This window comes from Seriola dumerili, unplaced genomic scaffold, assembly GCF_002260705.1.
Source record: "Seriola dumerili isolate Sdu_G_001 unplaced genomic scaffold, Sdu_1.0 BDQW01000138.1, whole genome shotgun sequence".
Classification (NCBI taxonomy): Eukaryota; Metazoa; Chordata; class Actinopteri; order Carangiformes; family Carangidae; genus Seriola; species Seriola dumerili.
Window position 1 is genome coordinate 8347959 of NW_019174393.1, and position 25316 is coordinate 8373274.

At 40.3% G+C, this 25316-nt stretch overlaps 1 protein-coding gene across 1 annotated transcript in view; it reads right to left on the reverse strand.

The window, feature by feature from the left end:
• cacna1c (calcium voltage-gated channel subunit alpha1 C) overlaps window positions 1–25316 on the reverse strand; it is a 187018-nt gene that overhangs the window by 43828 nt on the left and 117874 nt on the right. Inside the window, exons 5-10 of the mRNA XM_022749122.1 lie at window positions 20162–20301; window positions 18294–18446; window positions 16518–16717; window positions 13429–13532; window positions 7295–7382; window positions 6715–6799 (exon numbers count right to left, since the gene is read on the reverse strand). Of these exons, the coding sequence (XP_022604843.1) occupies window positions 6715–6799; window positions 7295–7382; window positions 13429–13532; window positions 16518–16717; window positions 18294–18446; window positions 20162–20301 (770 nt within the window). The remainder of the gene's footprint in view (window positions 1–6714; window positions 6800–7294; window positions 7383–13428; window positions 13533–16517; window positions 16718–18293; window positions 18447–20161; window positions 20302–25316) is intronic.

Consider the following 25316-nt stretch of genomic DNA (forward strand, 5'->3'; position numbering starts at 1 on the left):
GTATTCTACTAATTGACATTGACATTGTCCTGAAATTAAATTTTGGTCTCTGGCAACCTACATTCAGCCAAATATCAAAATCTAATGACGTTGGTGGCCAGCTGCGTGCCTGCTGGGAGGTTTTTCATGTTCATGTCTTGTTATGATTAAATACAGCAACTTAATATTTAGAATTTAGTCTTTTTTCTTCACGAGGCAATTGTCACGTTAAATTTAGAGTAAAAATGACCATCCAAAAAACTTGATCGCATCTAAGCTATCAGCACCAAATGCTTTTTTCAAGTCAGTGAAAAGAAGCACAAATTCCTTACATTTCTACTCAATAGTGTGGCAAGTGCCTGGTGAAAATGACAATAAGACTAAAGCTCCAGATTTAAAGCTATTTTTCCATGAACTTTGATTATCATCGCTAGCATGGCTAGCAACAATTCAAGGGGGATTTTAGGGAAAGGAAGCTGAAACAACAAGGAAAGGACTATGATATCACAAATATTATAAATGTTTTTAGTTGTCATACACAGTGGACGACCTCCACTACAGTTTTTCTTTTTTTTTTCTGTGATGACACTGTCCTCTTATTGTTTTTTCAGACAAGTCAGGCAGATGCGAACGTTTCCTTTCCTCTGAACCTATAAAGGAGAAAAGTGGCTTCATCTCAAAACAGTAATGTTGTTTCCTCTCCTTATTCCCTGTACTGAAAGTTCTCGCCTTTTCAATTATACATAAATAAAAGTTGAGAGCCATGAAACATCGTAAAGATTTAAATACAATGAAGACATGCAATTTGAACAGCGGTGGGTCACCAGTGTGAGAGAATATTAAGACTGTATACATGGCCTTGAGATTATATTATTATATTATTATTATTCAATAGTAAGTCTACAAAAGGGGTGATGAACACAGCAAGAATAAACAGTTTTTACAGTATTGAGAGGCAGCCACAGTCCACTTTAGCTCAGAAGCTTTGGAGGGGTTCAGAAAAAGATGCTTACTCCAGTGCAGGGGGAGGAGTAGTGTAGAGCAGAGGAGAGGAAGTAGAAGAGAGGAGAGGAGAGGAGAGGAGGGGAGAGGAGAGGAGAGGTATAGGGGTAGAAAGGAGGAAAGAGGCTGCAGTCTGCTTGCATGTCTAGAATCACGTTCCAAGAAAATCTTTAACTAGTGTTGGACCATGCAGACAGACGCACACGCCTTACGAAGGAAAGCCGCATTTTTCTTCACAGCTCCACGTAGAGACTGAAAACGATGGCTCTTACCTGGGGATAGAGAGCACGGCTCAGCAAGACAAACACACACACACACACGGGTACAAACGAATAGGCACTCACAGTCAGCACAAATGCCGAAATACACAAACTGTAAATTTGAACACAAATAATCACATGTACTCATACTTGCTCTCATGCCATACACAACCTGTTGCGAGGAAACATGATTGGTTCTGCAAAAATGACATTCCCTCTTTACAGTCACAGCTCATCTCTTTACTCCAGCTGTAACTGCAATTGGAGATGTATTACTGCCATTATTGGCAAGGACTTACTTTTTCTTCCTTGTACCATTTCGTCTTTTAATCTCCTTTTTATTCTCAGACTTCGACCATCATGTCTGAGCTTGAAACTTCTCATCCTCTGAGGTAACTAGAATTACAGCTTTGCGGTTGTATGCCTCCGTCAATCAGACTAGTTTCAGGTTACATCCCTGTTTATCCAGAATCATATAAATTATTAACCATATGTGTGAAATTTTGTCATAATTGCAATCTGAAGTCTTGAGTTATGGCTAAAACCGTGTTTTGTGCGGTCACAGTAACCTTGATTTTTGATCTAATCAGTCCATCCTTGAGTCCAGGTGGACATTTGTGCCAAATGTGAAGGGATTCCCATGAAGAGGGAGTCATGACTTAGATACTGTGTTCACAAGTATGACGGATGGACGGACAAATGGACAACCTGATAACATAATAACTCCAGCCTTGTCTATTGTGAGGGGGCATAAAAAAATTACTTTTTTTAAATCAAGATATTGACTTGTTCTGGTTTATAATATTTCACTGTATACAATAATAATAATACACACAGAGCACTTCCTCCCTGTAGTGCAGCATGGTGAAAACAAGCAGTAGACAACTCAATCTGTGAATCAATCAGAATACAGCTAGAAACCAACCAACCAATCTGAATATGGCTACAAATCAACCAACCAATCACAATAGGGCTAAAAACCAATTAGAATATGGCTACATATCAACCAATCACACTACGGGCAAAACCAACTAACCAATCAGAATACAGCTACAAATCTACCAATCAGAAAACAGCTACTAACCAATCAACCAGAATACGGCTACAAACCAACTAACCATAATAACCATAACCATAATACTAATACCAACCAAACAATCAGAGAACGGCTACAAATCTGCACCAAATTTGAAGGGCTTCGCTTGAGGAGTTCCCAAGATATTGTGTCCACAAGGCCAAAACCGTGCTCTACAAGGTCACCATGAGCTTAACCATTGACCTTTGATCATCAAAATCAAATTAGTTATACTTAAGTTTAAGTGAATATTTGTGCCAAATTTGAAGGAATTCCATTGTGAACTCCCTTCTTTTACTGAGCTATTGTGTTCAAGATAATGGGAGGAACGGGCAACCCGAAAACTTAATGCCTCAAGCTCTGGCTGTCACCGGCGCAGAGAGGCATAAAAAGAAATTACAGGACAGAAAGAGAGACAGAGGGAGTGAGAAACAGAAAGAGGGAAATATAGAAAGGTTGCCATTGGGATGATTACATATTCTGGAGATTTTAGGAAGTCAACATTTACCTACCTACCTAACTATTAACCTTCTTCTTGGCAAACACTAGCGTGATTTCACCACATTCTCTTACACTCTTTACATCATTGTGAGCCTGTACATTCATCAGCATCCTCCTCCACACTGGGATCATTCTGTTGTTGAATTCTGCTCATTTTTGCAGTGATTCAGATGAGATTGCGCAAACACGTCATACTGCAGAAGAGAACTAGTAGTATTCTCTCATGAATCCCTTTGTACAGTAGCAGAATTAAAACAAAAACACTACATACACAGATATGAAGCATGAAGTCTAGCAAAAATAAGATACACAAACATAGATGCAAAGACAAGCTGACTTGAACTAAAGAGACACACACACATGCACTCATACAGTAGACAATCATACAAATATCCATTTAAATCAACCAATCACTGCACGAGAATCGTTTAAGCTTCGACTGAGCTGCAGACGACTATGACAAATGAATGATGAGCAGATGTAGTTTTACGTTTTACAACTATCACATAACCTGTCACCAAACGCAGGAGGCAGCCCCTCCAACTCCACACACTGTAGAGAGTCATGCTGTTAACACACATTTTATACCACTATTATCAAAATATACTTTCTGTAGCAGATGTTTGATGACCTTGATGAAAGCCAAAGGCAATAAAGTTGTGCTTCTTTCTGGAATTTTAATCCTCTAGGCAAATGCACATTTATCATGTCAAAAAGTGGAAAAGCAAAGTTTCAATGGCAGAGAGAGAAAAATAGACAAGTGAACATTTTCTCCCATCCAAGAGAATGGTCAGAAGTATGCTGATACTTCTAAATGAAAAGTATTAAATCTACTGAAAACATTTTGAGAGTAGCAGCCAAATGCAAGCAACACTTCAACTGTATACTGACAGAGACTTGGCACCAGGCAGTGGACAAGGGAACTGTCTTCACTGATATGCAGAATGTTTTAATACTGACTGTAGACTTTTAGTCTTATCCTTGATCCCTGCCATCTTTCTCCCCAGCCACATCCTCCAGATCCTCCTGGGAGGCCCTGGGGTGTTCCCAGGATAGATGGGATATTAAATCAGCTAATGTGTTCCAGAAGATGATCTAAACCAAACTAATCATACCAGAAAATTCTGATATAAGCACATGCCCCAATACAACTGAACACACATGGAAACACGTCACAAACACACAAAGACGCACACATACCGTCCTGAGAGTCAGTAGAGTGACTGAACCAGGCAAGCTTACTGGTCTTCTTACCCAGGTGGGCTGGAGACACTCCTACCACAGACGCAGTGGCAGGACGCCAAAACAAGACGACAGCATGCAAGAACAAGATGGCAGAGGGTGAGAGCATGCAAGACACACATACACACACATACAGTGTGCCCCTGGGGAAGCACATACAAATATTCAGAGGTAACACATCATATGATACATATACATAAATAAATAATGAACTACCACAGCATTCGCATCACATCATATATCATCACATTTGACTGTGTGCGTGCCTGCCTGCATGTGTATATGTCCTAGTCATGAGTGCAGGCTCATAAATGATAACCACCATATTCATAAGCTACCGGCACATGCACATGTACACACACACACACACACCATTACTAAAAACTGAAATTAAAACTGAAAATCAATACCACTACTCTCTGTCACCAAAAACCCACACACACACACACACACACACACACACAAACCATTTGTCTTCATATGAACACTCTATTCACATCATACATCAATATTATGCCCCTGTAGCTCTTCACGTAAAGACGGTATGATAGATAGACATGGAGGAACATGTGTGAGGTCTCTGTATGAGTGTGTGGTCACTGGTGAGACTTGTTCATGATGTGAAATCCCATCTGTTCTCTGTCCCAGATACCCTCTGTATCACACACACACACACACACACACACACACACACACACACACACACAGTCACACTCTATTTCTATCGCTCTGACTCTGTCTCTCAACATCTATTTTTCCTTCCAACTCTCTGCTATCTTCCCCTCTAATATCTAAGTCTCTTCTCCCTTCTTAGGGCATGTGTGTGTGTGTGTGTGTGTGTGTGTGTGTGTGTGTGTGTGTGTGTGTGTGTGTGTGTCTGTGTGTGCGCCCGTGCGTGTGTGTGTGTGTGCGAGTCTATGCAAAATGTCCTGGGCAGCAGGGACAAACTGCCCTCATTCATCTTCCCAGAGGAGGATCCATCCATCGAGAAGAGAGGGAGGGAGAGCGATGGAAAGAGCAAGTGACTTGATATTCCACCATCACAAACAAAGGGATGATTCATCTGTGTGACGGAGAACTTTGGATCATATATATCAATCATTTTGTCAGATCATCTAAATCTAATGGCAGTTAAGTTATACCGTTTGGTAAAAGCAATGGACTGAATCTTGCACCTGACTGATACGGGTATCTGATACGGGTATCAGTCAGGTGCAAGAACCATATGTGTATGCTTCTATCAAACTGGAAAGGATCAAGCACTTGCACAGTCTGTCTTGCTTTTCTCCCCAACTAACTTGGGCTTGTCTGGACATTGTGCATAATATCAGTGATAGAGAATTTGTGAAGCTTGGGGGAAAGAAGCATCTCAATATTGTAATGTGACATTTTCCAAATTGGCCCAAATGAGGGACCACATACTGTATTTGTTTGTTTGTTTGTTAATGTGCCAGTATCTCAGACACTGCTGATGTGTTTTTGCCACACTGATTAGCCCAAGGGAGCACAATAGTAACAGGTGAAAACAAGTAGATTTGTTATGGATTAGCCACAGGGGTGTTCTGCCTTATTCTCATGTAAATTGGGTCATTGCTCATTTGACCAAGTTAATTTCTTGAGATTCACTGAAAGATTAGAGCATCATTTTCCTTCTTTCTGTCTTCCTTCCTTGGCAGTCATCAGTGTTTCACAGAATGAGCCACAGTGCTTTGTCGGAGATGAGCATTCTGTGTGCAGAATATATGCAGAATGATTGCTCTGCCTCTGCATATTTAGCCTTCATTATTCATTCATTCATCACCGAGCCGAGCTCCAAGCTTTTATAAAACAGTTCACAGCGCATACTGTACATACTGAACAGTACATACACAAAAACAGTATGGACACACTTTTTTTGCCAAATCCCTGCCTCTCCTCCTCGTTGTCCCTTTCTCAAGTTCTATTTATCCTCTGTGAGATCCAACCTCCAGGTTAAAAGAGGCCAGTGCTCTACTCTCCCTCCCTGGGAAATGTAGCTCACTCCTGGAGAGATGTGTCATGTGTGGCTGCCTCTCTCTGCAGATATTGTGGAGAGAGACTGGGTGTTAATTTATGTGTGTAAATTTCTGTCAGAACGCAAGTACACACATTCCTCAGAGTGTATACCTGCAATATGCGTGTGTATATGAGTTTCCATAAGTGTGTGTGTGTTTGTTGTGTGTATGTGAGTGTGTGCCCAGAGGCTATTAGCTGCAGTCTGACACATTCCACTAATATCCAAACAGGTTTTAAACCTCAGGAGGATTCTCAGCCAAAGCAAGCAGACAATATTAACATCCTCTCAGTCTGTCAGTCAGTCACTCTGTCAATAAGTCAGTCGTTCATTCACTGACTGTGAGCCACCACTGTGTGAAGGAGACTGCGGTGAGCTCACTACTTACAGACACAAACATATGTACACCCACACACATCCACAGTTGTCCTCACAACACACAAAATAGCTTCAGATATAAACACGATCATTCCAACGAGTCTTTCCCACAAAAACTCTTGTACCCTAGATACAGAAAATTCTGACCATAAATCACATGTACATACAGTAAGCAAAAAGATCGTCACTTCTCTTGGCCTCTCTTACTTTTAAAAAGACACACACGCACGCACACACAGACTCACGGTTTCTGGGTTTGTCATCGTCCATGCCCTCCTCTTCATTCTCTGGGTCAATGTCCTCAGCCTGAGTGATCCAGTCTAAATAGCCCTGTAATCACACACACATATAAAAACACATACAGAGATGGACAACATGACAATATCTTACATGACATGACAATATAGTACTATCTAATGTATTCACTTTTCTGTCCCTCTGATATCCTCTTTCATTCCATCTGTAAAGCATGTTGTAACTTTCGAAAGGGCTCAATATATAAAGTATTCTGTTGGCATTCCCCCACACTAACGGTAAAGGATGTTCAATATTTAACAAAGCTGTAGTATCCAGGATAAGATGTCGTCTAAATTCTTATCTAACTCTGCACATCTTGTGGCCTTGCTTGCATTTGATTATTTTACAGTGTCACATTATTCTAAGATATACTTGTGCCTGATTTAGCCACTCTGAACTGAGTTTAATCTCATTTTTGAAAGCCTGAGAGTAACATACAGTGAATCTTAGTAGCAGGTGAAGACTGTTACATCCTCTTTTAGACCAGGACTCATTGAAACAGACAAACACACACACACAGCAGCCTACCTTGAGGTCCTCCTCTAGTTGCTGTTTTTCTCTGAGTTTCTGGAAGTCACCACGCGCCTTGGCCTTCTCCCTCTCCTTGGAAAACTCTCTGAGAGGAGGGGAGCATGATGGAGGGATGGGGGGAGGGGGGGCAGAGAATTGGGAGGAATGAGGAGAGGAAAGAGAGACAGACGGGAAACAGAGGTAGGAGAAAAAGAATCTGAAAATCTAGATTGAAGGTTTCCCAAAATATATCACGTGATGAAACTGTGATAATACAGAGCATTACACTTCAGAACAGGAAGGATGGAAAACCTGCTAAAGAGAGAAAGAAATGTGAAGGGAAGAGAGAAAAGCTCTGCCAAGAAGATGTTAGTGTGCAAATAGAGATGAAAACAGATCCAGACTGAGAACCTGCAGCTTGGTTCACATCTCAAACAACCAGTTTATCTAGATACATTTTAAGCAGCTCAATACACTTCAATTCAGTTCAGTTTCTATGTTTATAAATATGGTAACTTCTTCATAAAAACTTGGATTTTATCAAATCCCAATACAAAGGTTACATTGTACTATGGTTTACCGATCTATTTGTCTGCAATTTGTTTCCAGTGTTTGCCCTGCACAAACCATCTGAATTAATATAGCCGGATTCTAATCATTAAGCCTGGTGTGCTAGTGAGAATGTGAATTGTGTCACCCCCACTGACTCACTCATAGTGGATAAGTGAAGAAATTTCATTCATTCTTTGAGAAGAAAGACCCAGTACCGGAAAACTGTGAGCAAACTATCCCACAAACAGCTATTCCACTGCGCTACCTGTGTTAGTAGGGATGGCTCTCAGTCAACTTTTAACTCAGCTGGGATGCATCTAGCCTGAAATTATCACTTGTGACTAAACAATACTGACAAAGGGACAAAACCAACTACAAAACTGAAATACTAATTAAAAGGATCCTCTGGCTGTTTTCTTATTGTTCACATTGTACACACTGGCTGCTACATATGCCTGCATGTCTTAAAATGCTTTGAAGTGTATTATCTGTTCTGTTGCTGTCCCAAGGCAACAGGGCCCCAGGTGCACCAAGGCCTGCTGGGAGACGGAGTTCCTGCAGTGTGTTCTGGGTCTAGCCCACATCTCTTCCCACTTGCAATGTGCTTGATACAACCCCAGAGGGAGGCACAAAGAGGGCACCCCTCACCAGCTGCACCACCTCAGCTTGCTCCTGTCAAATTGGAGGAGAAGTGGCTCTGCACTGAGGTCAGCCTGCATCACTGAGCTCCTCACCTTTTGTCTGACATCTCATTCTTTCGGTCACTACCCAGGAGCTCTAGCCATATGTCAGAATGAAGATATACAGGTAAACTGAGATCTTTATTTTGTGCCTCAGCTCTTTCTTCAAACACTGTTTGCAAATCTTCATGTGGAAAATTTTAGATTTAAGGATGTAAACGTAGAATTAACACGAACAATATAGTTCTACTACTAATTCCTACTAGTACTCAGTTCTAATACTCCTATAACTACTTGTCATGAGGCGTCCTGGTGTCTTTTATCTTAATCTAATGAGCTCGATACCTGCTTTTTCAAGATTTTTGGGATTCCGGGGTTGATGTGCACAAAGAGGATATAGAGAAAAATGATTTAAGACAACTAAAATCAATGTTAGGAGAATGTGAAATACTGAAATATTATGATGAAACCTGGTGAAATTACTTCCAGGTGTCAGGATGAAAAAAAGAATTAAGGAGAATTTGATTAAATGATGCACTTGGGAAAGGTCAAAGTCAGGTTGGAGCCAAAGAGTACAGTTTGAACAAAAAAAAATAATTTGGATGAGAGCTGACAGGAGCTGGGAGGCTTTTGCACATTCGCGGCTGAAAAGTGTAAAAAAAGAAAAAAAGAAAAAAATCACTGGACACTGCCTTGTTAGCTGAATACATTCAAGTAAGACTTTTTGCAGCTATGGAAGTCTGAAAAAGGTTTCTGATACTAAAGTTTAATGTGAATATTTTCTATCCGTTATTATGCAATCAGTACACAGACTTTAATTAAACATGAAGGAGGCTGTGTATAATGTTAAGTTCACTGTTCCCTAAAGAGTAGACTCCATAAAGACATGGTGTCGTTTTCATTGATTTTTACAGTCTATAGGCTGGAACAGAATTAATGTGTGTGTCTGTGTGTGGAAATTAGAGGATTGATGGAACCTCAGATCACACCTACAAACTACAGACACACATGCACGCGTACGTGCACGCGTGCGCACACACACACACACACACACACACACACACACACACACACACACACACAGACATAAAACCAGATCAATGAGCATTAGGACAAATTGCTATTGTCTCGCCTGTCAGAACATTAGCAAGACACCCAATCATATTGATCTGTGTTTCTGTGTGTCAGTGTGTGTACATACTGTATGTGCACGTGAGTGCAGCTGTGAGGGCAAAACTCTGAGGCATCACTCTCATTTTCCCCATTCTCATTGTCTAACTTTTCTGTCCTAAATCATCTTTGAATTCTTTTTTCTCCACTTCCTGTTCCTTTCTCTCTTTGTCTCTTTCAGGCCAGACTCTCCTACTTCTTTTACGTATAACATCAATTCCAGACAAATGTAGACACACTCAGTGCCCCTGTCTCTATGTCCGTTGCTCTCCTTCTTTCTGTTTAGCCATTAGTTATTATGCCAATCTGAGACCCACACACACACCATGAAGGAAGCAGTTGGTAAAAGGTCAGACTGTGTAGTGTGTTGACAGCATCATTAGTCAGAAGTCAGACAAACAGTCAGACAGCCAAACCCCTTCAAGCTGTTTGGACCAGACAGACCTCTATTATTTTTCTCACAATGCTGCTGTCACATCACCGTGGGTATCAAGAGTCAGATTCGGGTCAGTCAGTCAGGGGTGAGACACTTCACTCCCCTAAACCTGTTTGCTACATGATGAAACCATCAGAATGAGCTAGCTGTGATTTTTCACACAACTCATTCTCGTTCCAAATTATACTTAATTGCAAAGCTAATGATTATCTTTTATGGAGGTTGGTGGGTGGTCAATAAACTGGAGAGGTTCAATATCCATAAACCTAAAGACAAAGTTGAACAGTGTGATTGTTTTTGGCCAAACGTACCATGAATTTCCAAAAGCTGAAACACAACTGTTGCAAAGCATTTGCCAACATCCTTACAGTGGTCTGAAAACACATTTGGCGTGGTATAAGCTTGCCTATGTGTCTCCTCATCTTAAATGGAGATAACAGTGTTTGGTGCCAGTACTAGTCCTTTTCTGTGGAAATGGCATTGAAGTGCTGTATTTAGGAGAGCAATATCCAAAAGGTCTCAGTAGCACAGAATAACCATCTGTCCTGCTGAAATGTCCTGAAGCCAGATGCTGAAGTATGATTTCACTACAGTCAGCTATAAATAATAATGAGTAGAAATGTATGAGCACTTAATGTAACTCACTTGGTAGAGCTCCAAACCCTCATACATGTGTAGCATTACATATACAAGCATCCCCAAATGGTATAAATTTGAATGTCAGCTGTCAGGTCATATTTTTCCTTGTGCCACATGTGCCAGTACATACTATGTTTTTACAAAAGTCTTCAAACTGCACTACTTTACAACATATTTCTGTACATACTTTGCACTTGTTAAACTTTAACACCATCTACTGCCAGAAACAGGAAGTAGAAAGAAACAAAGAATTCCTCTGAGCAAAGACAAAGGAGCAAAGCTCTCCAAGAACAATAGTAAAAAGGCGAGAAAAAGAAGTTAGTTTCAATTGACCTTTGCCCCTGCCCTTACCCGCTCAACACCCCCAGAACCAAGTTTAGCACAAAGAAGGATCCGATGATGATTAAGGTGACAAAATAGACCCAGGGCCACCTGTAATCTACTGCATCATTCACCTAGGAGAGGGAGTAATGGAGGAGAAGGGCCAAGGAGAGGAAACAGTAAGGATGGATGTGAAGTAAAGATGGAGGGAGGAGACAGAAGTCAAGATTGATTGAGAGGACAGGGATGAAAGTGAAGAAGGAGCAAATAGGGGATGTTAGGAGGGAGGGGAGGGAAGAAGGGAGCAAGCGAAGGAGTTAGATCCTTAGTGAAAGTTCCCAGCAGATGGAAACGTTTGCTTCTGTGGGATCCCTGCTGGGATTATGGTGCATTCATAGTATTTGTCAGAGTCACTCAGTGTGCCACATGGCAATTTATTTGACCAGCTGTATTTAACATGGATTAAAAAAATTAGAAAGAGGTGTATAGGTTTATTTAGGAGCCATATTATAGGTTGGCCATGCAAAATAGCTGTCATGACAGACGGCTATGAATGGCCCCATGCTAAATCGACAAATTTGAGCAGATGTATTTCTGTGAAAAGGGAAGGTTAGAAATTGAAAGTGAAAACAGTCCATTCAGGCTTAGTCACTGTGGAGAGACAGCATTTTAGTTACTTTAACAAACTGTGTAGCAAGACTCCTGTGGATTTATTGATTGATTGATTGATTATTGTCTATCAATATCTTTACTCTTTCAAAGTAAATTTAAGGATAGAAAGACATAAATGGTTTATTCTATATCTTAATTACAGATGCACTGATGGCAACTTGGCCGATTCTGATTTCTGATTTTTTTAAATGTCTGACCTGCTGATTTCGATTTTGGCCAATACCACTACAACTAACTATTTTCTAACTATTTTTATTATTAAAGTCATTCTGTTGTTATGATTATCAGTTTTAACTCTGATATTTATATGTGGAAACTAATGTTTTCATGGACGCTTAAAAAAAAATGATGTTCCCTATTCAGTGCAGCCCTCTATCCCATAATTTCCGTCTTTAATGCCATGTTTCCTCCAGACTCTACTCTGTCCTCACAAGAACCTTTTTTGCCTGTTGTGTTTTCCCTGTTGTGCAAGTTTTTTTTAGCATTCTACCTCCACGGCTGACCTGAGGGGTGAATTATTTATACCCCAGTGTGTCCCTACAGGCCGGGTGGTGCTTGTACTAAAACAGCGTGACTTGGCAGAGCGGGGTAAAACAGCACCCAGCTTGCCTGCTAAAGCAGCATTTATTGAAGCAAAACACACACACACTCACACACACTCTACACTCTGAGCCAATGGCTTCACATTCCACTATACAAATATACATACAAAACAAACATACACAAACAGTGAGGGCAGATGAGTACTAATTTGCATGAGCCAAACATGTATGTAAACCAACACACACGTAATCACACAACACTGATCTTGTTCTGCATTTGGCAGTTTAAGGCAGAAGAAGTTCTCTTGAAACTGAGCGTAGACTGAACAAAAAAAATGAACTTGACTAAAAGAAAGTTAGAGATGTAAATAAACCTGAGCTTGTCAAAAGAGTCCAGCAAGTCTGGAAAGTCTGAATGATGTGTGTGTGTGTGTGTGTGTGTGTGTGTGTGTGTGTGTGTGTGTGTGTGTGTGTGTGTGTTAGTGTGTGTGTGTGTGTGTTTGTGTCCACCTGTCCATCACAGACAGATTGTGATGGGATATGGCCCCTTGTGGTCAGCTGACATGAACATAGCAGATAGACATGAGGTCCGCCATTGCTTTGTGTGTGTGTGTGTGTGTGTGTGTGTGTTTCTCTTGAGATTGTGACAAAGGATTGATTGAGTGGAACAGAAAGTAGCGAGCGTGGGAGATTAGGCTCAGTCCAGTGAAACGTTAGTTTATCTTTCCTCGACTGTGGAGGTTTGTGGTTTGTGGTTAGCTCTGCTTTTACCTCTGGACTGCTGAGGTGAGGCTGCTCTTATCACCCTGCTCTTATTTACATTTCATTTCTTTTGTGTACCACTTGACTGAATCAGGACAACCTTCACAGGGATTCTAAATCAGGCTATTTGTCATCTTAATCACTCTGGGCATTTTGCAACTCCGAAAATCAGAATATATGCAGAATTTTCTTTCCTCTTGATTCCACTCATCCCTGATTCACTGGATTCTCAAAAATGAACTAGTTGCACTTTAAATGTTTGGTTATGGGAGTCTTGCTACACAGTCATTTACTTCCATCTCTATCTAAAACAATACGAACAGCCACAACACAAACAACACACATACGTACACACATGACAACAGCATAACCTCTTACCCGCTCAACACCCCCAGAACGAGATTGAGAACGAAAAAGGAGCCGAAGATGACGAGAGAGACAAAATAGACCCATGGCAGCTCATAGCCCATAGCATCCTGCATCTGAGAGAGAGAAGAGACAGAGGAGAGAAGGAGAAGGAGAAAAAAGAGGTTAACAGGGAAAGAGTTGGTAGGTTGGAGGAGACAGGAAAGATAAAGGAGGTGGAAGGAAGAGAGAAATGTGGGAGGAAAAGGTTTGAGAATTGACGTGGAGAGAATGATGGAGTGAATGAGAGGGGGCAGTAGAGGACAGGACAGAAAGTGTGTTAGTGAGTGATAGAAAGAAGGTAAGGGGAAACATGACAGACAGGAAACAAGGAAAGAGCAGTGCCTGTTAAAAAGAGCAGTAGAAAGACCTGGCGAAGCAAGAGTGGCAGTATTGTGTGATTAAGTCTGTGTATAGACCCTTGTCTTCCTGTTAGAGAACAGGTCCTTGACGATCCACAATTGACAACACTAAACAACACTTAAGTGCTTTTGTAACTCAATGACAACCCGTAACTTTCATACTTAATGTGTGTTTACATAATTATACAATCAAGAAATCTTTTCTTGGAAAGGTGGATGGGGCTTTGTGGGAAACACGGTTAGATGTTGTGACTCTACAGTCATTCATATAAACCAATTATATTTATTTATAGAGGATTTACGGCATGTGACACTAAAAAATCCAAGTGAAACCAATAAAAAATCTATTTTTCAGGATATTCAGTTACTGGGGAATATGCCACACATTCATCTGGATATTGTTAAGTATTGCTTAAACAGAGACAGATCGTTAACAGGGTTGATGTGAATGGGAGATGATGTAGACAAGGTGATGAATAGTTTAGTACCAGGATCCAATTATAATAGAAATGTCAGATTATTAGTCTGCACTTAAAGGGCATTTAAAAGACAATATTGCGAAAAAAATAATTTACAGAACTAAAAAGTTGCTTATTTCCGGTTCTGTAAATCAAAGAGCTGCCACTTTAACACTCAGACTACTGGACAGAGAGAGATGAAGAGGGGAGATGATGGAGGAGGAGACAGAGGATTCATTTGCTACAACAGCAACAGATGTTGGACATCATTAATCTATATTCCCAAAAATGTGTTGCAACGAAAACAATGGAAATGCATGGCCTAAACTTAATGAACCAAGCAAACCAAAGGGCCTGGCGTTGTCTAAATGTTTTTCCATAATCATTTGTACTTATAACTCCTGATAAATAGGGCCCATTCATTATAAAGAGAGTGTGCGAACTGATTTTGTGTTAACTGATGTGATACTAATGTGATGCTGTGTGTGTGTGTGTGTGAGTGTGTGTAGAGAGAGAGGATGCAGCAGACAGGGTAGTAGGAGAAGGGGTGTAGAGCTAGTAGGCTCTCTGCTCCATGTGTATACATGAACACACACACACACACACACACACACACACACACACACACACACACACACACACACACACACACACACACACACACACACAAAACTACTGAATTCAGTCACATTTTTTCACTTAACTGAGATTAGTGAGCTCAAAATCATCAATCTTTCAACAAACGTCACTGCACCATTATATCCGTTTCATTGCTTTTTTTATTCATTAATACACTGACTAATCTAACGATTCATTCATTACTTTAGTACTTTGATAGCTATCCCCACGTTGGTGCCTCTCATATATTATCATTACATTCTTCTCGGCACAAAATCTGTTTGTCTAAAAGATAAATCACTGGTGATCTTTAAAAACCCCAAAAGGTAATTTTCCAGTTCTTAACATTTTTTCTATCCATCTAGATTAAAAAAATATCTCTTAATGTAAACAAAAATGACATACTGTGTCTCACTGCTTGATTGAAGTTATTATTAGGAGGTATATTTGTCTTAACTATAGTTATCAACATTTTCAGACATAACAACATCCACAAGCAGGTAAGAAAAGACAGCCTCTCTGGCTGCCATCTTTTTGGGATTAGGAAATAAAGTCACAACGCTAGAAACAAGTGCTGCCTTCTGTGTTTTTAAAAGATTACCAGCAATTTAAGTTTCAAAGAAATGGATACTTAGCTCTGTGACTTGAATATAACGATAATACGTGAGAGGTACAAATTAAGGCTACCTGATAGTAGGAAATCTTTCATTGCACTGTATTGTAGCACAGTTAATACAGAAAATTCTGTTAAAGGTGGCTTTTTGAAGATGTGGAGAAAACTGTACTCATCTGTACCACATGAGTGCTTTCCAGTGGTGAGACAGGCGGCAGTGTGCGAGTTTCTGTAGCTGCCATAAGCTGCCAGAGTCTCATCGTGGCAAGATCACGGGACAGTTCTAGTTAATGTCTGATAGAACACACAGGTTGATGTTAAAACTGCATTTCATTTTGTATCAAAAATATAAATAGTCTACTATTTTTCTTCATTCTTGAAATATAATACTTTTTTATCCCACCTCCACTTCAAAGGTCTAAATCAAATGCTTTCTCATGAGGGCACATATGGAGTCTGATTGAACCTTCCCTCACATCGATTAACAGCACAGATTTATCTATTGGTGTATTTTGCTGGGCAGGGCAGCTGCATGCTTCTGGCCATTTACTGAAGGGGCAGCATTTGTGTGTTCATGTATGTGTGTTCACTTGAAACTTGAATCAAGTATCAGGATTCAACACACGTTCCAAATGAATCTATGCCGTCAATTACACAGTGTATTGTCTGCATTGATTTAGCCTGAGATATGAGCTAACACATGTACAGACATCAACACAGTCTGTGTGTGTGTGTGTGTGTGTGTGTGTGTGTGTGCTGCGAATCTCTCTCTCTGAACAATCTGTGTGTGCATGCCTGCTTTTCTGAGATGAGTGTTTTTGTTACTGCTTTATATTCTTTTCTCAAAAGCACACATGTGACACTGATGTTACAGATATAGTATAGTCGCTACACACACCAAGCAGTATGGCATTCACTCATGCATACACACACAAACACACACACACACACACACACACACACACACACACACACACACACACAAAGATACTATTGTGGTGTCCGGCTCACCCAGTATAGCACGTCCGTCCAGCCCTCCATGGTTATACACTGGAAAACCGTTAACATGGCAAAGGCAAAGTTGTCAAAGTTGGTGATGCCGTCATTGGGACCCTCCCATCCCATTTTACACTCTGTTCCATTCTGTTTACAGTGTCGACCATAAGCTCCGTCAGGTGCGCACGGTGCCGGCTTTTCCTCTGCATTGGTGCCTGTGATAAAAGAGACAAAAGTAAGTGGAAAGTTGTTTTACTGTATCCTTTCTACTCAATGCTTTATCCAGTTACAAAGCAGGAGGAGCTGCTTGTTCCTGTTTTCTTTTAATGAAATTCTCAATGTTCCTCAACATAGAGTCTTATGGATAATTATGTGAACAATATTGTGCAGTAGGTTAATGCCATAATTTTTTCTTAAAAATGAAATGATGTATTTTCCATCAGTTTGTGATGGTGGATGGCGCCAAATACGATCATATCCATGAGCCTCAGCTCTATTAGCTATAGAAAAAAAGCCAGACAGTGGTGTGAATCAGAGATGTAGAAAATTTAGAATGCTTTATCAATACAATAAAGGAACAAGGTGCAATAGGTGCTGATTGCATACAGAGTTGACCCAGAATCTGAAATGAAACTGATGCTGTTCAGCTTTCATCTGCTGATAATGGTTCACAGCAAAATTTCAAACTCGATGATCAAAATGCTCTTTGGGAGTTACACATGACTTCTCACCTTATGTTTGCATGGGGATAGGCTTGAGTTTGATGCTTTTATGAACGATATTTTATAACACAGTTGCTCATCTTTTGCAGTGAAAACAAAATACCAAGAGAGTTTCATGCCCATCCAAACTTTGGAAGTGCTTAAACTGTCAATTATCTCAGACTGTCTATGTAAAAAAATGAACACGACTTTTATTTCAGGAAGAAACAAAATAATCCTTCAAAAGTTTTGGTACATGTACATTTAAGAAGAACTTTTCTAAAATAAAAAAAAAACCTAAATGTATGAAAAGGTTAAAAAGGACACACCGAACTAAAACCAAATGGAGAAGCAATATAAAAAAAAATCAGTGTGAAAGTGTCATAGTAATTATAGAAAACAAGCTCTCCAGGGTGATGTATAGGATAGCAAAGAGTATTCCACCAGCACTTATCCAGCGCAAAGCTAATGCCTCTCATGGGACCTATAACATCACTATAACAACACTCAAGTCCATTTATACCTGGGGGCCTCTACTGAAAATTGTTTCAATCATTTATGGCGGCTGCTGTTTCAATTATTGCTCAAATCGTTCATACTCCGAAACATAAATGACGGTTTGAATAATTAATGGAGGTGATCATTTAAACTGTTTAAGGTATACGCTCTATTTTTTCTCTGCCTTGTTGGCTAAGGGTTGATGTCTTACTGAAGTCCCAGATTTATTCAGACTTATTACCTTAGAGTTGTGAGGTGAGAGCACAGCTACAGCATGCCTCACTTTGATATTTCATTTGGAAAGGTTTGAGCGGCACAGTATTCACTTACTGTTTCCGTCACTGGAGTGTGTCTGTGTGTGAATATATGCTTAGTGAAGCATGCTTTCACACACAGTTGAATACATGCTTCAAAATTTATGTGATCATTGAAGTGCAGTGTGCGAGTGTATGTGTTTGATCATGCATGTTTGTATTGGCGTCTGTGCATCAGTGCACAGTAGTCTAAATACTGTGTCTCTGTCTCACTCTCTCTCCCCATGTGCTTTTATGTGAGTGAGAGTGTCTGTGTGTTTGTGTGTGTATGTGTGCACCTATATGCTCGTAAACGCAGGTCTTGTGCATCTTGCCCATGAAGAGCTCCAGGCCGATGATGGCATAGATGATGATGACGAAGAGGACCAGCAGGGCGATGTGGAGCAGAGGAACCATGGCTTTGATTATGGAGTTCAACACTACCTGTAAACCTGCAGCACACACAGAGATGAACTGCTGAGAATACATACATATGGGTGTGGACACAAGATAATAATAATAATAATAATAATATAAAAAAAGCATTGAAACAGTTAGTATAATAAGCCTAATATGTAAAATGATGAAAGCCTTTTTGTTGTATAAAAGCACTGATAATACAACAGTACACAGCAGAATAGTTGCAGTTTATCACTATGTAAACGTTCGTTCCAACAGCTCTAATTTTCGAGAGAGTGCCTTCAATGAGAAAAAATACCAAATATGGTGGTCAAAACAGAACTTGCTTGTAGGGCGATACAACTTTCCAGTTAATTTGCTGAATGTTTAGATGGACAAAGGCTCAGACCACAGTATAATCATCACTCACAGTAACTGCAATAGGAAAATGGTCTGGTCACAGTTATCTGTAAGATGAAATGTGGGTTTATTTAACTGATTAAGTTGCAAAAGAAAATGTATTAATAAACATGGTTTGGCAAATACAGATACACATTTTATTAGATCTCTTAATTTTACATACATATAAACTATATCATATAAATTTCCTCTTGAATCTTTGCTTGTTAAGAATTCATTAAAAATGTTTCTTTAAGTTAAATGTTTCATATGCAGCTATAACCACTGACTTTGGATTTATTTATGAAAAACTGCAGTGCCTGTAAACCCTGAATTTTGTACATTATTACACCTTCAGGGGAGAGGAAAATGACAAGGCTGAAAGATGCCATTTGTACTGCACATAGTCATGAGGCCAAAGCTCCTCTGTGTAAATGAAGAAAATCTATGTATATTCTCAAAGCTCATGTGATGACAGCAGTTTGAATGATTGTTGTGCAATAATTCACACATAATTTGGTGAAGGAAATGCAACTGCAAAACCACAGTAGGTAGCATCAATGACAGAAAGCTATGTTGATGAAATTACATACTTGGTATAGTTACGGCATCTACATCATGCACCTTTTTAACAAAACAAACAGGTTTATTACAAAGTTCATTTATGGATCATTGTTTTTGTACATTCTACACACGAGCAGCAACAGCACTGGAAGCTTTTAAAAAGACATATCTGTCAGTCATTGTGCTAATCGGTTAGCAAACATGCTACTGATGAGTTGCCATGACGCCAATTCAATACCCAGTCCAATGATGCTGGACAGGGTTCAGTATAAACACTGTGCATGCACTGCAGCGCTCATGCTTTTAAACAAAACAGCACAATGTGGGATGTGCTTAAGCACCCTTTGAATTTGTTTGGTATTGTAATCACAAGAGCTGTCACACATGCACGCACGCACGCACACACACGCACACACACACACACACACACACACACACACACACACACACACACACACACAGGTGCACACACTCACTTAGCCTTCATCCACAATATCCGATCCTTTCCTGTCTTCTGGCCTGCTGGATTATTGATTTCTGTAGTCACTAATACAGACAGGCTGACAGACAACTCATCTACTGCTCATACTGTCTGAGTATCTGACAACAGGACAAGAGGACTGTGTGTGAGCAAGTGTGTGTGTGTCACTGTGTCTGTATGTGTGGCATCAAGCAAAAATATCAGCTCCAATCCGTGGTTCATTTCTCCCCTACCTTACCCAATCGCCATTCACACCTGATCCCAAGAGCATCATTTCTACCTTTTCTTTCTTTCTTTCTTTCTCTGACAGCTCTCAATACTTACTTGGTACTCCGGAGACCAGTCTGAGGGGTCTGAGTACTCTGAATGCCCTCAGAGCCTTGACATCGAAGCCTGCTGCCTTCCCTCCAATAGGAGTGGCCCCATCCCCCTTTGTGGCCTGCTCCAAGATCGCGCTGAATAACCTGTAAAAAGACAGTAATGACTTCAGTAACCATCATTGTCAGCTTGACATCCCATTTCCTCATACTAGAGAATATCTGAAAGCAAGGGAAACAATAAAGGAGATACAGACATAAAAGGATATAATATAGAGAGATGAATATCTGCAGTTGATGCCATTATGGCTTAATTTTTCGTTTCCTCTGTTGTCACTGTTGTCAGTACCAAATTTAACCATTTACATAATCTTTACCATAATCTATAAAACAACGCACATGTTGCAAATTTAGACATCAACCTTATGGCACCAAAATTCTAAACGTGAAGGGAATGTTGAAGACATCTGCGCTGTTTCACAATCAAAGGTGTTTGTTGGAGAAAAATCAAGAGTAGAAAATAAAACAGCTTCATTAGTTACATCTCTAATACACCAACAGAAAGTGGTTCATCTATCCCCTCTGTCTTACACAGATAAGGAAATGTGAGACACTCAGATTTGACAATCAGCTCAACCGAATGCTGTTGAGGTGGTGGAGCTGTCTCCAAAGTGTGTTTATAGGCATGTGCTCACAACACTGTCAGATTGAAAGAACACAGAAACACATAATAATGCAAATTACTATCCTCTATTTAAATGCTAAGTGTTTTTTACACCATTGCCTCTTGTTAGCAATTATCCTCTATGAAAGTTTTCTATGTGTAAGAGTGGTTCAGACGTTTGAATTTGTGTACACTATATGGCCAAAGCTATAAGGGAACCCCAGCCTATACAGAAGTGTTTTTATGGGTATCTCTGAGGAAGGCCCCTTGGTTTCATTCAAAGGGAAATCTTCATGCTACAACATATAATGATATTTTTGACACCTGGTTTTCAACCTGGGGGTCACGGTCATTTCCTATTAGATACATCTAAATGGTCACATGATGTCAAATAGGAAACGGAATTCAACTTTTTTCCCCAATATCCTCCTAAAAATTATGAAAATTAAAAAAAATAAATAAATATGAGAGAGGACACTAACTCCCTTGCTGAGGGTCACAAAAAGCCAACAAGGTTTTCAGGTTTGGGACAATAGCTCAGAGAGTCCCTTTCCTGTTAAAACATGACAGCATCCACATGCTCAAAGCCAGGCCCATATAGGCATATTTCCCCAGTTTGGTGTGGAAAAACTTGAGATGAACTGGAACATCCACCATGAGCGAGCTCAGTAGCGCTCTTGCATCTGAATGGGAGAAAAAACCTGCAGCTACGTTCACAATTCTTGTGGAACATCTTCCAAGAAAAGTGGAGGCTTTCATTGCAGCCCATGGTAATGTCCACACACTTTCTTACAGTAAATTGTAAAGTACATAGGTGTAGTGAATAGAATGCATAATCATGCAAATATAATGTAAATAATATAAATCTTCAATGAAAGGGATAAACATGTTGTTATGCTGTAGCCTTTTGTTAACTGTTATCCCCTATGAAATTATTTACAGACATCTCTTTGGTGCGAGTGGCTCACAAGCTTGAATTTATGTACGTCCAGCTGAGCTTATCACTCTCCTGCTCCTCTCTCTGTCTCTCTGAGATCCCTTAGAAATCACCATACAATACCATTTTCCAGCTAGTGCGGCTCAAAGGCCAGTCAGCGGCGCGTTAGTCACGGAGAATTATCAATTAGCACAGATGAAATGGCCACTTGAAAAGACCTCTCAAAACATATCGCCCTCTCTCTCTCCCTCTCACTCTCTCTGCCTCTCTATTTCGCACTACCTCCCTCTCAATTGGATTCTCTCTCTCTCTCTCTCTCTCTCTGTCTCTCTCTCTCTGTCTCGCCTTTGAAACAGAGTATGAAAAGCACGTCAAGGATCCACAGTTTTGCACCACCAGCATTTCTCCCAGCATGTTTTGCTGTGGTGGGGTGTTAAATGATATTTAGAGCCTTTGAGTCTAGCACCACATAATGGCTTGTATTAGTATAGTAAGATAGTACCAACTGTGTACATTCATAAAGATAAAAAGGGTTTCATAGTAGTCAACATGTCACCATCACAACACTATTGAAAAACAGTTAATACATCTTTGAATTATTATAAATTTGCCATGAGGCTGCAATTAATTATGTTCATTATGAAATTCACCTTTTTATTTGACCAACAGTCAAAAACCTGAAGATACTTGATACAAAAACAAATGCAGCAAACTGAGAAATATGAGAAGTGGGACCAGAAATGACTTGACAGTTTTGCTTGATAAATGACTATAAATAATTGATAATTGTTTTAGTTGATTAATTAATCGACTGACTAAATGTTTCAGAACTAATTTGCAATACTTCCTATGCAAAATGTTTGCTTGAAGGCTTCATTCTCTTTACTCTCTTTTCCTGTGAAGATCTTAAGGCTATTTTGACTGTCAGCACTTATTTAAAAAAAAAAAGAAAACTAGGATACAGGGTGGAAAAAAGGCAGAGAGGGATGGAAATAGTACTAGGAAGAAGAGAATAATACATGTAGGGGTAAAGAGAAACTAAAAAGTGATGGAGAGGACAGAAAGATGAAGGAGAGCTATGTAAATCAGAGACTAAAGTGAGAGTCTGTATAGTTTCTATTCATATTCTACACACACACACACACACACAATTGATAGAACCCATACTAAGTGCGTGTAACCATATAGCTTTTTTTCTTAGTACCAGCGTTTCTTCAGTTGTTCCCAATGAGAGGAGAGTGTGTGCAGCCGCATGCGGCCGTCTGGAGAAAAAGTGCTACAGTCAGCTTCTTTATCAGAGCGCTCCACCTTTTTTCACCAAACACTTCTAGTTGAAAATTTTTAGAACGGTGCTGGTGTTGTAACTGCAGCTACTTTTCAGACAACAAATCAGATGGGGAGGGACTCATCATCCTAGTAAATAAGGAAATGGAGGAGAAGCTTGTTACAGCTTTTTCTAACGAAGCGATGGGACTAGACGGTTTTCTGCAAGAGGAAAATGCTATATGGACACACACCTTAAGAGATTATTAGTGAAGGTTCGGTGAGCTAAGAGGCTGTGTGTGTGTGTGTGGGTGTGTGTGTGTATTTTTGTTACTTCTTTGGGACCTTTTCCAGTATAAACACCAACCTTGTCAGGACCAGGAGTCCTCATGGGGACCAAAGCCTGGTCCTAATGAGGCAAAATGTCATTTCTGCAGTCCTGTGTAAGGTTAGGGTTAGTGTTTGGGTTAGGCTTTCCACAATGAATGGAAGTCCTGACAAGGATAGCTCCACAAACTTGTGTGTGTATGTGAGAGTGCATGTGTGCATGCATGTGTGTGTGCCTCCGAGGTTGCTCAGCACCAGGTACAAGCTCTTTCACCCATATGGTGAACATTCCAGAGGGAGCAAACTCTGTCACTCCTCATTTATACACACACAGACACACACACACACACACACACACGCACACACACACACACACACACACGCACACACACACACACACACACACGCACACACACACACAGTCTGGGAGTTAGGCGCACACAGGCACAAAGACAAGCTCTCATTCATGCACACACAGAGATGCAGTGCTGTCACAACTGAACATTTCCTGGATGGATTTCCTGTATGTCCTCACAGGTGTCTGTGTATTTGTGTTCCACGACTTCACTGATGTGTTTTTTTTTCTGTTCTGTGTCATTTCCACAACAGCTTCTTGTATCTAAATGACAAAATAAGTCTAAAGCAGCGAGCACCAACCCTCCTGAAGTGTCCTTGAATGACAAAGTACACCCTGCCAACTCCAGAGCTGCAGCTTGTTTATGATCTTTTGACCTCCGTGTGACAAGGTTGCAGGGAAAAAAAGCAAATTTCCTTGCAGGGATCAATACAGTATTATTGCAGATTTAGTGATGATGAGTCACAACAAAAGCCATAATTCAAAGAGAGACAGAGACAGAGAGAGAGATGCAGACAGAGGGGAGATAACAGCATAAGAGTGGTAAAGGTTGTGTTTATGCCAGGGGCATTGGCACCATGATGCCAGCTGATAGGGTGTGTGTTTGTCTATGGGGCGAAGCCAAGCATGTTCAGTTAGTGAAGGGTAATGTGAGTGAACACTTAACTGGCAATGAACAAGACTCACTGAGTGTGCTTGTGTGTGTGTGTGTGTGTGTGTGTGTGTGTGTGTGTGTGTGTGTGTGTGTGTTGGAGCATTCACAACGCCTTCCTTAAGGCTGAGGGGTGCTTTCTTGTTGTCCCTCTCTTTCTCTCTCTCTCTCTCTCTCTCTCTCTCTCTCTCACACACACACGGTCAATTAGACCATTTTTATGGTATTAAGGTCCACTGGCTATTGTGCCATTACCCCCACAAAACACTGAAAACAGAGCACAGCTGGCAGGCAGGGAATGCATACACACATGCAGGCGCACACACACACACACACACACACATACACACATGCAGGCACACACACACACACGCACATACACACACGCAGGCACACACACACACACACACACACACACTCAGAGGGCTTAGCTGATGGGCTATGTTGCTGAGTTGCAGATAAAGAAAAACAGAGCAGAGCTTTGCTATCAGCATCTAACAAGCTAATCAGTTTAGGCTTCACCAATACACTACAGGCCAAAGTTTACTGCAGCTTTAAAACAGACTGACTGCAAAGAAAGCTCACTTTAACACAATCCTGCTTTTAAAAGTTGTTGTGGGTTGTAGAATTTTATATTAAAATTGTATTCAAATACCACATATACTGAGAGATTAAAATTTATTCCCCTAGACTAACAAGACCACAACCTTCCTCTATCAATCTCCCTGCTGACTTACATTCACACTGTGTGCCAGCAGATTGGATTTTACACATCTGTTGAATTACTAGTGAGGTTAGAATTGTAAGTTAGAGAGAAAAGAAAATCAAGCTTTGTTAATGAAAATTTAAGTGAAAACTGTTATCAAACATTATTAATTAACTTGACTTAACTATAACAACCTCTGGCATTGGACAGAGGCTGCCAATTGTCTTGGCTGTAGTTTCATTTGTTGACAGTAATTAT